Raw genomic sequence first — 16,561 nt, 5'->3', positions numbered from 1 at the left:
TATAACATGAAATCAAAAGGGCACCTTCCACACCAGTGCCAATTTTGGGGTGTGGACTGCCCCAAAATTGCCCAGGCTCCACATTTTTGCTCCAAATGCAGCACATGTGGCAGGGAAATAATCCTTGTGGGATGGTGCTTCTCTGCTGAGTTTCATTGCAGACCCAGAGAAGGCCAAGGTGGATAAATCTGCCGGGGAAGGACAACCAGGAATGGCCAGGAGGGCGCCCAGCATCTTCCAGGCTCAGCTGGGAAGGGTTGCAGCCATCCAGAGCAGCTTGGAAAACTCCAGCGCTGGGTTTTTGGAGTAAACAAAAATCCCAAGTCATAGCCTGTTTGGAGAGCTGCGACTGGGGAAGGATTAAAGGGTTTTTTAAGGGTTTTTAAAGGGACACGTTATGGTTGGTAATGGAGCAGCAAACAGAACAAAATCCAATTCACCGGGGGAAAAGCAGCAGCAGCCCTAACGAGAATTAGGAATAATCATTCCACAGAGCAGAGCCTGCAGGAGGAAAACAAAATTGTCACTGTGGAGCAGGATCGAAGTGTGCGTGGATTTATATAAATATATATGGGACACTTCCCTGTTGACTCAATGCCTCGGTGCAGGGCAAAGCTCCAGCTCCCATATGGGTCACCACAGGCTCTCACGAGGGCTTGGTGAGAGAAGAAAATGCCAAAGCTGGCTCCTGCAGACCATTTGTGGAAAAAGGATCCAGTTTCATTTCAGTTTGGCCTTTTGCTGCCAGGGAATTCTCTGAAAACACAGTGCACATCCACCACAAAGGGGTGGGAAGGGGGGATTTTTTCCTTTTTAAAGCAGTGACCAAAACTGGCCCTTACTCCTTATGGCTGGAGAGACAGAGGAAAGATGAATCTCAAGGAAAAATGGGAAATAAATGTGATGCCCTTTCTCCTGGAGTAGCACTTGGGCTGGGTCAGGTGCTTCAAAATAATCTAGTGTCAGCAGAACAGGACAGCAAGGAGGGTGCAGGGAGAGGGAAACAAGACTGGAGCATGCACTGACACTGAGTTTTGCCCAATTTCCATTAAAATAATGACATGTTTCCAGCTTAGAACACTCAGGCTGAGGGGGAAAGGCCTTGAATAACCCTTTGGCCATATTTTGGTGCCAGTTTGGTGCCCTGACCTACCCAGGCTATTGACTCAGCAGAGCAACACTCGGTGTTGACACCGCTGCTCGGTGCCCTTCACGATGCCCAGCTGGTACCTCTCGTGCAGCTCCTGATTCCAGGAAAAATCCCAGGGGTTTGCTCACTTTGGGGATTTGGAACAGCAAGAAGCACGAGCAGCTTTCCCTCCTCCCATTTCCCGGCCGCTGCCAGAGGCATCTCTTTAATAAGTTCACATTTCCCTGCTCAGGCCGGTTCAGAGCCCGTGGTCTCTGCCTGGGCTCCTTAATGCACCTCTGTGGGGATGAGGAGCACTTTAGGTTTTAAAAAGCTTTGTGGCTGCTCTGCTGCTCTGCTCCCTGGGGATGCAGTGCCAGGAAGCCTCCCCCAGTCTCCTTTCCAGAAACACCATTTCCCGCCCAGCAGCTGGAATGGATCCCCATAACTCACCCAAATCCAGCTTGGCAGCCTCGGAGCACGGAGTGACCAGGGCACAGGCACTTTCCCCCTCCTGGTGAGGGGATTTGGGAGCTGAGCCACAGCTCCCACCGAGCTGGCAGCTGCTGCCATGCAGAGAAATGCAGCACAGGCAGCAGAGCTTCGGCTGCACTCCCAATTCCGGGCTGGAACGCACCCAGCCAGCAAGAGGCGCTTACACACGACATCACCCGTGACAAAAACCTGTCCTTGGTCCCCAAAACCTGGCATGGAGACCTCTTGGTCCCCACTGATGGCAGAGATGAGTCTGCAGGGAGCACGCAGTCTTTGCAGGGAGCTAAGTCCATCACTCTGGGGGTGATGTTTCGCTTTTGCACTTGCGAGGTTCTGGGGGAGAAGAAAATCCTCCCTGCTGCAGGTGTCAGCCGTGAGGGAGAGCCTCGGGCTCTGGCTGCCTCCTGCACACAGAGGATGCACAAACATCCCCCACCCCGTCTGCAGTTTAACAGACCTGGAAATGCTCCTAGGAAACCCCGGCCTGCTCAGGATTTCATCCTCCCCACCACCTCGGCACAAACTCTGCTGCTTCCTCCACACCAATATCGTCACCGCTGTCCCTGTCCCCCTGTCCTCACTGCTGCAGCCCCTCGCAGGGGCCACACTACCCACAAAGAGGCTTTTTCCTCCTACAAATCCAGTCCAAAAACTCATTTCCTCCAGGAATCGCTGGGATTTTCTCACAAACCGTAACTCCCGACGGTCTTCCGTGACCTGCGTTATGTTTTTCCAGCATTCCATAGGAACTCGAGCAAGAACTCCCTTTGCAAATCTCTGTGTACACTGAGTGTATTAAAGTGCTCCCATCAGAAAGCTCTGAGATTTGGCAGGGACATTGTTTTATCACCACTGGATTGCACGGAAATAAATCAATATTAAGACCTATTAGCGATAACAAGTGAAAATAGAAGGCTGTGTTTAAAGAAAGTCAATTGCACCTTAAAATGCAATGGTTTGGAGACAAGGACAGTATTTTTATGTGTGTTATCAGAAAATAAACATATTAACACTACTATAAAGGAATGGGGTGGAACAAGATGATCTTTAAGGTCCCTCCCAGCCCAAACCATTCCATGATTCCATGATTTGACACAGCTGTTCCCAGCCAAGACTCTCTGGGATCATCCTTCTCTGCCTCCATTTTACGGGGTTTATTGCTCAGTCACAGGCACACACATCATTCACTCTCCAGTGCCCAATTTCCCTTCTCTGAAGGTCATTTTTATCCTTTCTCCATCAAAGGACTCCTTACCTCCCATTTATCGTCCTTTTATTTTTTGGTTGCTCCCAGACTTTTTGATCTTTTACTGTTCCACACCAAAGTTTGCCCAGAAACCTTCCCAGGAAACTCTGGGCGCATAAAGCAGAACCCAATGAAAATGCAAACAGACACTGAAGAATAAAATCAAACAACAGGAATTTGGTTCTGGGCTTCTGCTGTGAAAGTTCTTAGGGCCTCCTATCCCAAAAGAATTTTTCATCTCACTCTTAGGCAGACTGGGAGCAGCCCAGGGGCATCAGAGAGAGGAGAATCTGTCCCAGTCCATGCAGGGTGGGCACAAAATTCTGGTAACTCTCAAAATACGTGGCTAAAGAGGGAGAGAAGGCAGGGAATGTGGAAGAGGCCAAAGGAAAAGCAACAGGGAAGCAGGATAGAAAGATCCAAAGGGCAGAGCTCACCTGTCTCGTTGGAAAAGCAGGTTTTATGGAATTTGCCCATGTAGAACTCCAGCCCGATGATGGCAAACATCACGATGGCAAAGAAGAGGAGCAACCCAATCTGCAGCAAGGGCACCATGGCCTTCATGATGGACTTGAGGACAACCTGCAGGCCTGGGGGGACACAAAAACACCTCAGGGAGGGAAGGAAAACAAGGACATGGGGTTGGAGAGAAGGTGGGAGAGAGGGGCTGTCCAAGGGACAATTTGGGACTGGCGATAGCGAGCAATGCTGCTCTCCCACACTGCTTTAAACACATTTCCTGCCATAGGAGCAGGAGAGACAATTGGGGGCTCTCCTTTTCTGGTGGCTTTCCTTCAGCTGACAGATTCAATGGGGTTTTTAAGCTTCAGAGGCACTAAAAGGATTTTTCCTGAAGCTGCCAGAGTCCCAAGACTCAGCCTGGAGCTGAACCAGGGCAATTGTGCACCTTTGAACCCTACCTGGGACTCCTTAGGGCCAAGCAAACCAGCCTGTTGTAGATCAAGTGGATGAAAAGCTCACTCCCTGTTCTCCACAGACATGCTGGAAGTGTCAGCTTTATCCCACTAAATTCCAACAGCAGCTGAACTGAGCAGTAATTAAGAAATTGGTGCTAAATATTGTTATTACCATTATTATCTGACTGTGTTGGAAGTGAGACCTTAGCAGGAGCTCAAACCTCAGCTAATACAATTATTTATTAAATTAATACAATTTAAATAATACTATTATTTAGCTGCACCGGGGTCTCTTACAGATATTTTCCAAAATAAATTCCGATTTGTGTTTATTCACACAAGGCTCTCTTTGGGAGGAAGGTTAAGGTGTTTCTTGGAGAGATCTGCACTGCAGTGAAAACCTGTCCTGAGAAACTCAGAGTGAGGGCAAAGAGAGAATTTCCCAGCACCTGATGGTGCCACTTAGCTTGAAAGTGGAGGAGGGAAGGAAAACCCCGTGGATGGGTGTGATCCCCCTGTCCCACAGAGTCTGGGGCGCTCAGGAGCTGCCTCTCCCTCCACAACCAGAACAGCCTCAACGCTGTCCCCATCGCACCCTGCTCTGCAGGAACAAACCCTGTCCTCAGGCTCTCCATCATCCAGCAGCCCTGACACTCATTTTCAATTAAAGCCAGGTGAGATAAGGCGAGAAAGGCTGGCAGATAACGCCCTGCACACCACAAAAACCCTGCAGTGATGGGCAGCACCTCCCTCGCTGGCCTGTCCTGAGGGGTGGGGGGTGAGGGACCATCCTTGTCCTGCCACCTTGTACAGCACCAGCGAGACCAAGATGGGCACAGACATTTTAAAAAGCATCAAGGTGTCTTTGATGGGAAAAATGCTGAGGGTTTAAAGAGAAGAATATTCCGTGGTTTTGGGTGGTTGCACCTCGAGGTTGTGTATTTACTACAGGAAAAAAAACACAACGACCATAAAATGTTCAGCTTTCACCACATCACTAAAAACCTGAGAGCAAATATTGTGGGGAAATGTTGTGCTGGTCCAGGAGACGTCCCCAGGTGGGAAAATGTCCCCCACGCCAGGACAGGGCCAGCTCTGAGGGGCCACCTCAGTTCTGGGACATCCTCAGACCCTCATTACCATGCCTTGCCCAGGCAAAAGGTCCAGGAAATACCAGCCAGCAGCATCTCCTCGTTGGAGACAAACAAATGCCACCTTTCCAAGGATCTCTCCTGGGTGGGAATTCAGATTGAAGCCCTGCCCATGAATGGATCCTGATTTCAGGAATTTTTGGTGCTGTCATTGTCCCCAGGTTAATGCAGAGGACACCAGAACATCCCACAGTGCTGCAGCTCCTTGCAGCAGCTCCTGCTGGAGGGTAAAAATCTCTTTATTCCACATCCAGAAATGAAACAGCTCCTGGAAGTGATCCCTGCTGGGGGACAGAGCTATGACTGTGACAAATAAAAAGGCAGAAACCACGGTGTGAGCACTGGGATGGTTTCAGGGCAGGATGCAGCTCCTCACTGGAGCACTCAGACCCTTCAGGCTCACACATAAAATACCTAAAGTTGAGTAGGGAAGGCTAAATCCCACCTGCTCTTTTCCCTTTATTTTTCCCCCATATTAAAAGGGTAAAATCCCTGGCACAAGAAGCTCAGCTGATCAAAACCATCAGAAGATCCAAGCTGAAAAGCCTGAAAGCTGCAAAATTCAGCTCTCAGGTCTTCACACCCCAGAGAATTCATTCACCCCCGAAGGCAAAGGGATCCTAGGACAAATCCCTGCCCCTCACTTGCAGATCTGGGAGCGCAGCACTGAAATCAGCACAAAATGGGATGAGAGACACCCAGACCCCAAAAAGGGGCAGGAGCCACTGACCCCAAAGAGCCAGGAGAAGAAAATGTGGCTCAGAAAAGCAGTAACACCCCAAATCCACAGAGCACTTGGGCTGTGACACGACGTTGTCACCACACTCACTTGGGATTCCCGACACAAGTTTCAGGGGCCGCAGCACCCGCACGGCTCGCAGGGTCCGCAGGTCAAAATCAGTCCCAGCAGTCGCCAGAATCCTGAAGGGAAAAAGGCAAAAAAATAAATGAGATTAACTGCAAATTCCTCTTTCCAAAGCGTGGGTAAGTGTGGTGTAAAAGCAGCAAATATTGGAGCTGCTTTAGACTTCGTTGGGCCTGTACCTGTGATCCCTGAAAGCCATCAACTCCCAAAAACTCCGGGGCTGCTGTAGGAAAATCCCCAATCTCTGCCTGTTTAAGAGGCCACTGGAACATCATCAGGGCACTGAAGAGCTGCACCCTGTGCCACAGGACAGCTCACCCCAAAAGGAGACGGAGGGAGGGAACTAAACCCCTCAGTTATGCTGGGAATCACCTGCCAGAACTTCCCATAATAAACCCACAAGTCGCTCCGTTTGATGTCTGGCGTCTCCCAACACCTGCAGCAGTTTCTGCTCATGGTTTCCTTCCTCTCTGTGTGTGAAATTAATTTTTGTTCCAAGCATCTCCTTGGAGGAGAACGTGCAGAGAGCAGGGTGTGGGTCAGACACCCCACGAAATTCAGCCCCCAGAGCAGAAGGAGTCTTAAAAATGGGATGCTCTGCACAGAAAACGAAATGGATTCCCTGGTTTAGGGCACAGCAAGGGAAGAAATATTGTCCCAGTGTCCACAAGGAATAATGGAAACTTGTTTTTCCTCACTTTCCTGATAACAGGAGCCCCTTTTCCTCACTTTCCTGGTGACAGGAGCTTTTTTCCCCACTTTCTTGCTAACCGGAGGCCTTTTTTCCCATTTTCTTGCTAAGAGGAGCTCTTTTTGCTCAGTCTCCTGATAACAAAAGCTCTTTTCCCTCAGTTTCTTAATAACAGGAGCCCTTTATTCCTCAGTTTCTTGACACCAGGCTGCTGAGCATCCAGCAGCAATCAGCCACCATGAAAACAAATCCAAGGGAAAGCAGAATTTTCCCAACCCAGCTGTATAATTGCACTCTGACCTGCGCAGGATGCCTGCAAACCCAGCGGAGGAGGCCGTGGCAGCGCAGGGAGCACTCCCGGGATAAATCCCTGTCCTTGACTTACTGACTGACTTAGCCCCACTGCCAAGCCTGGCCTAGGGAAGAGCAGGCTCAGCATTGCTGGGCGGAAAGGGCCAGACTCCATCAGCAGGAGGTGCTGGAGGTCAGGAAAAAAACCTGCTGGGATGTTGGATGGCAGCAGGCAGAAGCAAGCCAGGTCCTGAGGAGCTGAGTATTTATTCTATAGGACACCTGTTCCCACATTTTCACGACCTTAAAATTCCCATGACATCAGCTCCATGGATGCAGTTTGAGCACAAGCAACAGGAGACGCTTTAAACCAAGAACCAGCACATGCAGAGACTTCTAATTTCATCCTCTGCTCCCTTCCCTCCATCCCCACGGTTTAATTGCTCACTTACAGACCTGTGCAGTGTGGGAGTAACACGGGCAGGGATAAACCTGAACATCCACCTTGGAGGTTGTTCCCAACAGCACAATCAGCCTCCAGAGAGCCAGGATGGATTTGTGCTGTCACCAGGCTCGGGACAAGCTGAGGGAAAGGGTCCTTCATGCCCTTATTTTGGTTTTGAATTCAAAGAGCAAATGGGAGGGAATGGGTGCCAGTAAAGTCTCCAATGGGTTGAAGTTGTCATTCCAGAGCTTTCTTCCTAACAGGCTTGATATCAAATCCAGCCTGTTCCAACTCTGGCAACACACACAAACCACCTTTCTCAGGAAAACTCTTGGGTTTGGCCATTTAAGTTATGGATTCCCACGTTGTTTTCACCGTCAGCCCCCAGTTAACCTGCATGGGACACCCCAGAGCCACCATTTCCCGTGGCTGCTCCATGGATTCCATCCCATCCCAGCCAAATCCCACAGACCACCCAGGAGGGCTGGGCTGTCCCTGCTCCCTCTGCCCGTGAATCAGGCACTCTGGGAAAACAAAACAGCCCAGATGTTGTCTGGAGAGGTAAAAAACAGCTGCAGGCTGAACAAAGCTGGAAAAAAATCATAGAATGGTTTGGGTTTCTCTGGGCACCCTGTGTCAGGGCCTGCCCACCCTCCCAGGGAACAATTCCTTCCCAATCTCCCATCCAGCCCTGCCCTCTGGCAGTGGGAAGCCATTCCCCCTTGTCCTGGCACTCCAGCCTTTGTCCCCAGTCCCTCTGCAGCTCTCCTGGAGCCCCTTTAGGCCCTGCAAGGGGCTCTGAGCTCTCCCTGGAGCCTTCCCTTCTCCAGGTGAGCACCCCCAGCTCTCCCAGCCTGGCTCCAGCCCTGGAGCAGCTCCGTGGCCTCTTCTGGAGTCTCTCCAGCAGAAACTGAGGTGCTGAGGAGCAGCTCTGGGGCTGAACACCCCATGTGAACCTTGCAGACCAACGAGGCAGAGGCTGAGAAAGGCCAGGTTGGGCATCCAGCACTTTCCCTGCTCCAGACAAAGCGGGAAGGGCTGGATCCCGCAGCCTCCTGGCACTCCACGCTCACCCCCATGGCTCTGCAGCCCCAGCCAGGCTGTGCCAGCCGTGGAACCAGGGCACAGGGGGCCCTGAGGCTTTTAAAGAGTGTTGTGGTGTCAGCATCCACCCCAGGAAGCCTCCGGATGTCAGGAAGGACCCAGGGGCAGCAGCTGGAGCACAACAAAGCAGCTCAGAAGCTGTGCCAGGGTGGGGATGGGGCCTTTTCCCCCCACAAAACCAAAATTCGTTTACAGGATTCCAGTGCCCTAAGCTGGAAAAACATCCCGGTGAGGGGGAGAACTTAATTAACATCATCTGGGGCATTTGCCAAAGCACCACTTTACTTTTTCCCTCCAAAAGCTCATAAAAGCCACTGTGAGTTAGGTCAGGACAAAAGGGAAATGATCCTTAAAAATAAGAGAAATGCAGAGATCAAAGGAGCCAGCTGACAGGCACATCCCAAAATCCTGCTGGAGCATCCCTGGCTCAGCCAACAGCTGAGAACAAAGCAGAGGTGGTGGGGGAGCCAGTGCCAGAAGAGGAAATCAGCTGGGAAAAGTGAAAAAAAAAATTTAAAAAATCAGATTTTAGGTGATGAATGCCTTGATCTGCAGCCATTTTTGTGCCTTGGTGGGTTGTGCAGAAACACAGAGATCGGATGTGGTTGGGATGTTGCCACTTCCAAGGGTTTGAGTACAACAAAATCAACTCCTCCATGGAAGTTTTCTTTTTTGTGATGGCCAAACACCCAACTTTTCTCCTTCTTATGCTGCTGGGGAGGACCTGAGCACCCATCCTGCCCTCCCTGGGGGCTCAGGACCGTGGCACTCACTCCTGATTTTCACCATCCCTTGGTTAAAAGCTGCTCTCCTCTCTCTCTCCTCCACTGAGGAGCCCTGACTGACAGCTCTTCCCAGAGACAGCCCAGCTGTGGGATAAATGCTCGATGACTTCTATTCCAGCAGAGCCTGGAATAAATTATAAAAGCAGCTTGTTCCTCTGGGGATAAAAGAAAGCAAAGAACGAAGGGAAAGTTCCTTCCCTGAACATTCTGATAACATAAATAATTAGCAACCCCTTCCTGTAAGGATCTGGGAGCTCAGGATTGATTTGTTCTGGTTCAGCAAGACCCACGCTGCCAGACACAGGTGATGAACGTTCTCAGTGAAGCCCTGTGCAAAGGAAATGCCTTGGAATTCCTTCAGGTTTAACCCCAGAGCTCCAAATCCTGAGGATTGGAGTGGGGAAAAGCTAATCCTGCTCCTCAGGAGCAGCCCCACCTCGCCTGAGAGCCATTACTGCTTCCCATGGGATCTCACCAGTTCTTCCAGAGGAGGAATCACTGGAATAACTTGTGGGTATTTGAATGTAACCTTGCTAATTTTTATAAACCCCAGCCCTAGAAATAAGTGGGAACAGTAAATTTTTCAGAGACCTTATCCCAAACATTTCTTTCTAAGTTCCAAACCAATCCCTTCAGCAGGATTAGGGGAAAGACCAAACACTCCCTAGACAGCTTCCCACAAAAAAAACCCAAAAAGGATAAAACCAGCAGCTGGTTTATGAAAAGAAATAACAATTGTCACTTTGTGCCACAGATTCAACCCCACCCACACAGAAACCTTGGCAGCATCAACCCCAAAACCTCTGAGGGAGAGAAAACTCCGGTAAATCACCCCCATTCCCAAAACCTGACTGAGCACCAATGGTTAACAAGCCCCAGCGACCCCTGGGAATGGAATCCAGTGGGACAAACCAAATAAATCACTTCATGAAGATTGGCTGAGTAGTTCAAAGGTGTTTCCCCCTCTGCGGGGTCACCTTCGGGCTGGCTGTCGCTTCCATCCGTCACTGTCATCCACCCTCTCCTTCCCAACGTCTGCTCTGCTGCCCACGGGTATTGGGAAAAGAAATCTTGCATCATGGTGGCACTGAACTCCACCAGAGCACCAAGAGCAAACAGGCAGCACCACGGAGAAGGAGGTGCCACAATCCCTGGCACTTTGTGCCACCAGGGCACCCCGGTAATTTCCCCGTAGCTTCCAAGCAGATCACGAAGGTTTGGAGAGGAGGGAGCCCATGGCCAAGGGAGAAACCACCCAGCTGCAGCCACTGAGCACTGCAGGAGGTGCAGGGAGTGTTTTAGGAGGTTCTGTCAGCTCAGAGCCCCCTCAGCTGCAGGGCACAGCAGAATGAGCCGTTGTCACCTTCCTGCCACCCGCACGCAGCCTGGCGACGCCACTCAGTGTCACTCCAGGGATGTGGCCACCCAGGAGCCGAGGGCAGCACAGGCGTCCAGCCAAGGCGTGCCCGTGGCCATGCCCTGGGATGTGGCTGTCACTCTGCTCTGCTGGCTTGTGCCAGGCCTGGGGGGACAGCCCTGGCAGTGCCACAGCCCAGAGCGGGGACACGCGGTGACCGGAGCAGTTGGAAAGGTGTCCCTTCCCACTCAGTTTGATTCCATGGCGTGGGAGCTTTATCTTGACTCCCAAAGGCACGGAGTGGAGCCCAGGTCTGGGCTGATAAGTCGATGTGAGGTGTTAATTGCAGCGTTTAATTTACGGCGGTGCCAGGTTCAGCTGGGGTGGCACTGCCACCCTGCGCTGGTGACTCCCCACCAGCTGTCCTGTCCCTCCCACACAAAGGGCCCAGCTTGGCAGCTCTGCCTCTCCTTTGGATCACCAACACCAGGCCTGAGCATCCAAACAAATCCCTGCCTATTCCAGCTAATCCCGCTCCTGACTTTCACATCAACAGCACAACGGGCAGATCCCAGCCGTTCCTTACAACAGAGCACCTCGGGCTGATCCCCTGGCTCAGATGCACGTGGTTGTTCCCAGAGGGATTGTATCCATCCAAACAGCCTTGCTGTGGTGAGGGATGAACCTCTTTTTAGCTCTGACACGAAGGGAACAGAGGGCAAAATAAAGCACACCCAGGAAATCACAGTATTTGACAGCAAAGGGCTTCAGAGGCACAAACAGCCCGTCCCTAAGAGAAGGGTCAGAGGGGATCCCATCAACCCATATAAATGTCTCCAAGGGGTGTCAGAGAATGGGGCCAGACTCTGCTCAGCGGTGCCCAGCAACAGGCCAGGGGCAATGGCCATAAACTAAAACACAACGAGTTCCACATCAGCACGAGGAGGAAATTCTTTCCCTGAGGGCAGCAGAGCCTTGGAACAGCTGCCCAGGGAGTTGTGGAGCCTCCCTCTCTGGAGACATTCCCAACGTACCGGGACACATCCCAGTGTCACCTGCTCCAGGTGACCCGGCCTTGGCCTGGATGATCTCCAGAGGTCCCTTCCAAGCCCAGCTGTTCTGGGATTCTGTGATTCCCTGGTTTCACCCCAAACAGGTGCAGTTTTGAGCCTCTTGTAGCCAGCGCTAAATTCACCACCAGCCTCCAGCAGTGCCCACATGTGAACACAAACTCCCTCCTCCTCCTCTTTGCACGCTCCCAAGTCCTGGGAGGAGACAGAGCAAAAAGAGGGACAGAATCCCCTCCCCAAACCACCTGCAACCCACTTTTGTGGGCATAATTCCCAAGCCAGGCTCCAGGGAGAAGACAGGGAGGGAAGCATCTGGAGACAGACACTCCTCTGCTCCAGCCAGGCAGGGAGGGCCACTCAAATCCACCAAATGAGGATTTGCAGGGCTTGGATGGTGCCCGGGATGGAGGAAGATGTTCTGATTGTGAGGCAGTTGCTCAAATCAGTCCTTGGTGCTGCTAAGGACAGGGACAGGGACGTGCCCCACTGCAGAGCAGCAGAGGAGGCTCTTTTGCTATCAGCACTGACAGCTGGCAGGGAAATGCACACGGCCAAGAAGATCCCAGGGAGCTCACACAGAGGAGTTAAAACCATCCTGCACTTCAGTGGGGCTCGGAAAGGAGGTCACACCTTCAGCCTCACCCCGTGAACAGCTCCGAGGAGAGACGCTGCTTTCTGCCCTTGGGAATGGGAATCCCAGAATGTTGTTCCAGAGGTTCCCCAGGGCAGGAGCTGGGAGCAGAAAGCATTTCCTGGAGAATTCTGGTGTCACCCAGCCCACAATCAAGACATGAAGGGTTTTGTCTCAGTAGCAGACAAGGCTCTTCAAGGGGAATTTCAGGATCAGCAAAACGCTTCAAGTATTTTTACTTTAGGGGATGTAAATGAGAGAGAGCAACAGAACAACATTTGGGGATTGTTTCATTTGTCAAGTTCTAAAATGAAGCACTCCCGGCTTTAAATATGTTTTCCTTTTTAGTGGAAGCAATTCCTGTCAAGCCTGCAAATAGTTTTGCCTTGATTTAACGCTGCCATTTTCCCAAAAAATACAAACTCCCGAGCCCTGGGTGAGTGAAAAACGTCACCCAGACCCAGACTGCCCTTCAGAGCCGTGCCAGCAATGCTGGAGGAGCAGGGCTGAGCTCTCCACGAGCTGGAAGCACAAAGCAAAGGGCACAGGCCAGCTGGTGGGTGGATGGGGGATGGATTTTCCTGCCAGGTGGGCTAACAGGGCAGCACAGACTGCAGGAGGAGAGAGCTCTGAGTCACCAGAACACATCCCAAGCCTCCTTCCCTCCAGGACCACGGAGGAGCAGCTCCTTGCCAGGCTGCCCTGGGAGCTGTGACGAAGGCTGTGTTATTTGGAGGCAGAGCCACCTCACCCTCTGCACTTGGCCAGCCCCCAGGAGCTGTTCACGAGTTGGGCAGAAAATGTCAGCGCTATCAAATCACATCAGTGTTGGAAGAGCAAAACAAAACGGGTGGGAAGAAGAGCTCAGCCTTCCCCTGGTGCTGCTGGGAGAGGGGTGGGAGCAGCAGCCAGAGAAGGGAAGGAAAAACATCTGCCAGTGCTGGACACCTCAGTCAGGAGGGAAAGGAGACCTCGTGGCAGGTCACTGATATCAGGTACCTCTCCAAGTGGGAACAGTATTTTCCCTTTGGAGGGAGTTGGTTCTGAGCCTCAGGACCCTTTGTCTCCAAGGTGAGAGGGCTCTGGGGGAGGTTTTCCCAATGAATGCCCTGAGCAAGAAGAGATTTGGTATTCTTCAAACACCTCCTGTCCCATCCTGCAGCCTCAGAGATCCCAAATCCCAGCACTTTCCCACCTGCCCCTCGCTCAGACATCCCATGGTGCCAGTGCTCACACAGACAGGCAGCCCCCAAACCACCAAAAGCTCATGAGATCCTTAAAAAAATGAAATGAAAACTCTCTCTTTGCCTTGTGATCCCTCAGCTTTTGGAGGCAGCTGGGCCTGGGTTTTCAAGCTTTATCCACGAGCCACAAAAAAGATTTTTCAACTAAAATCCAAAACTCTCCTCTTGCCACAAGGATTAAAACAAGGCCTCAGATATTCTAACCTGACTTGCACTATAATATTTCTCTTTTTAATACACACCTTATTGTCCCCTCAAGGGATATAATTATTCCTCTTTCTTCATTTGTTTTTTTATTGTTGGCCAGAACTCTCACACCAAACATGCAATGTTGTTCTAAGGAAAGCACAGTTTGCCAAGACATCTAAAATATTGTGTATTCCCTCCATCTGCTTCTCCTAAATAAACCCAGGGCCTCATCTAATCTAATGAGTAGCTGTTGGCAATAATTTCATAGCCATCTGCAGCGTGCTTTAAACCTGTTGCAAGCTGGGCTGTGGACAGGGAAAAGTCAGAATTTATTCCTTCAGTATCGAAACCAGAAATTGTAACTCCCTCCCTTCTGTTTTTTAGGATAATTTAGCCATGACAGCACCTGTGCTGGGTGCCTGGGGAGCAGTAATTCATGAATGTAGCAAATAAATCCCATTTTTTCCCTGTTTTGCATAGATAAATTTGAGTTTTGTAGCTGAGAAGGTGCATGGCTGTTGCAGGTGGGTGCTGCCTCTGCCACCACCACGAGACCCTTCACACCCCCACAGAGGAGACTTCCCAGAAAATTTAATTCTTTTTAATTAAAAAGTCTCTTCTGGCTGCAGTCAGCTGCAAGAACCACAGCCTGCAAGCTCCCAGCACCCAAACCTGCTGGGGAGTTCAGAGAATCAGAATATCCTACAAAATATCCTGAGCTGGAGGAATCCACAGGGATCATCCAAGTCCAACTCCTGGCCCCGCACAACCCCACCAAGAGCCTGGGAACACTGTCCCAATGGGCCATGAGGTGAATTATCTCCCCATCCCCACTCAAACTGAGCCTAGACCAACTCAACAGCTCAAAGGAATTTTGTTATTTTTTCACCCTTGTTCTTGCCCTGTCGGAGCAGAGCTCCCACAGCCACCACACCACTCCCCGCTGGCAAAGCTGGGGAAAGAGGGACCCAGCTGTGAGTTACAGGCCCAGGCTGCCAGATGTGCAGCCAGAGGAGGATGCTTGAGTGAATTTATAACCTTTAGGACATGACAAAGTGTCTGTGAGAGAGCAGCAGTGCTCCACTACTTTGCACAGGATTCCAAAACCACAGAATTCTTTGGATAAAGAGAATTGGGAGGAACAACAACTCAGAGCAGAGGAAATCTAAAGAACTCAATGTACCCAGGTAAACATGGGCCAGAATCCAGAGATGCCAGCACAGCTTCTGTGTGCCCAAAGGCCACATTTAGTGACCCCCAAGGATCACCTCAACACCAACACACGCCCATGGTCACACTCTCCCTGGGTATTGGGTTGCCAATCCTGCTTTCCCCCTTTTCCACCCCGTCTTTCCCCACGTTACCCATCCCTTCTCCCCCAGTACAGCACCAAAATGCCCTTCCCAAAGCCAGCAGAGCTCACAGACACTCCCTGGGCAGCAATCACAGAATGACAGAATGGCTCAAGCTGGAAGGGAGCACTGCAGGTCATCAAACAAAATCTGAAAGAGGGGAAATTCAGAGGAAGAGCAGGAAGGAATTGTTCCCTGGGAGGGTGGGCAGGCCCTGGCACAGGGTGCCCAGAGCAGCTGGGGCTGCCCCTGGATCCCTGGCAGTGCCCAAGGCCAGGCTGGACATTGGGGCTTGCAGCAGCCTGGGATAGAGGGAGGTGTCCCTGCTCATGGCAGGGGTGGCACTGGATGAGCTTTAAGGTCCCTTCCAACCTGTGACATTCCATGATCCAGTCCCACCTCCCTGCCCAGCAGGGTCCCCTGGAGCTGTCACCCAGGACCGTGTCCCGATGGGGTTTGGATACCTCCAGAGAAGAGGCTCCAAACCTCTCTGGGCTCCCGTTCCAGCGAATGAAAGGGACAATGCAAAGGGCAGGTGGGACCTCAGGGGCCAGAGCGATGTCACTGGCACAGGGAAGTGACATCTTTATAGCAGGAGAGGGGAACGTGCTGAAATTAATTGGCTGCTCAGCTAACAGAGGCTGCCGCTCTCCGCTGGGCTGTTACCAACCCTGGAATTGCTGCAGATAAAAGTCTGGCAGTGTTCTCATCACAAACTCCACATCTCTGGGCTGTAGATTCCAGCCCTTAAAAAAAACCATGCTATGGGCAGAGATCTGCCATCCCAGCTCCCAGCACGGCAGCAAATGTTTGTGTTTTCCAAATCTCCAGAGCAGTCCCCTGGGGCAGTCACAGAGCAGAGATGGAAGTTGCAGTTTTCCAAGGTCCCAGAGCCCAGGCAGGGAGGTTTTTCCATGTGCTGCAGCCACCTGAAACACAGAGCACCCAGCAGGGATGGCCCCGGGTGTGCTGCTGCCACTGCTGATTTGCTGCAGCCACTCCTCCTATTGCAAATTCAGACCTGAATTTCTGGAGCAGGAAAAAGAGACAGATCCATGAGGGATTTCTTAGCCAGCTGCAGGAGAGGAGCAGCCCGTGGCCCACAGCAGCTTTGTGACGAGGCAGCACAGGAGAACATCGCGCCGAAGGCTTTGGGATGGCAGCCAACAGCATCAGATGCTCGCTGTTGATGCAGCCCATTGCTGTGAAATGGTCCAGAAAACCCCCCCAGCTCTTCAGCAGCCGAGTTAAGCGTTGTGTTAGGAGCTAAATCAGCCCGGGCCTAACTCTAAAGCCAACAGAGGAGAGCACAGGCAGGGAAAAAGAAACCCAGAGCAGCGCTGGCAGTCCCTGGGGTCCTAAATGTGCGAGCTGGGTTTAAGACCTGATGGGTTTAATCATCAGCAAGACAAGTCACCATTCCACTCCCTGCTGCTGTTTCCTCTCTAAAATATACCGGTCTTGCTCAAGTTGGGATTTTTAGGGAGGACATGCTTCGTGTTTGCCTGGGTTTAAATCTCAGGGGGCTGGTACCACCCAGGTTTAGTCTCTGCCCACTCAGTCCATGTCCACAAAGCCACCTGACTCGCTGCTTTCCGA

At 51.5% G+C, this 16,561-nt stretch overlaps 1 protein-coding gene across 1 annotated transcript in view; it reads right to left on the bottom strand.

The window, feature by feature from the left end:
- CACNA1B (calcium voltage-gated channel subunit alpha1 B) overlaps positions 1 to 16,561 on the bottom strand; it is a 254,528-nt gene that overhangs the window by 154,346 nt on the left and 83,621 nt on the right. Inside the window, exons 4-5 of the mRNA XM_042052780.1 lie at positions 5,768 to 5,859; positions 3,308 to 3,460 (exon numbers count right to left, since the gene is read on the bottom strand). Coding sequence (XP_041908714.1) covers positions 3,308 to 3,460; positions 5,768 to 5,859 — 245 coding nt within the window. The remainder of the gene's footprint in view (positions 1 to 3,307; positions 3,461 to 5,767; positions 5,860 to 16,561) is intronic.

This window comes from Corvus kubaryi, unplaced genomic scaffold (genome assembly GCF_017639235.1).
Source record: "Corvus kubaryi isolate FWS band 111438036 unplaced genomic scaffold, C.kubaryi_AGA036_p1.0 78, whole genome shotgun sequence".
In the NCBI taxonomy this organism is placed as follows: Eukaryota; Metazoa; Chordata; class Aves; order Passeriformes; family Corvidae; genus Corvus; species Corvus kubaryi.
Note: the sequence above shows the minus strand (reverse complement) of the source record. Positions and strands in the feature narration are given on the sequence as shown.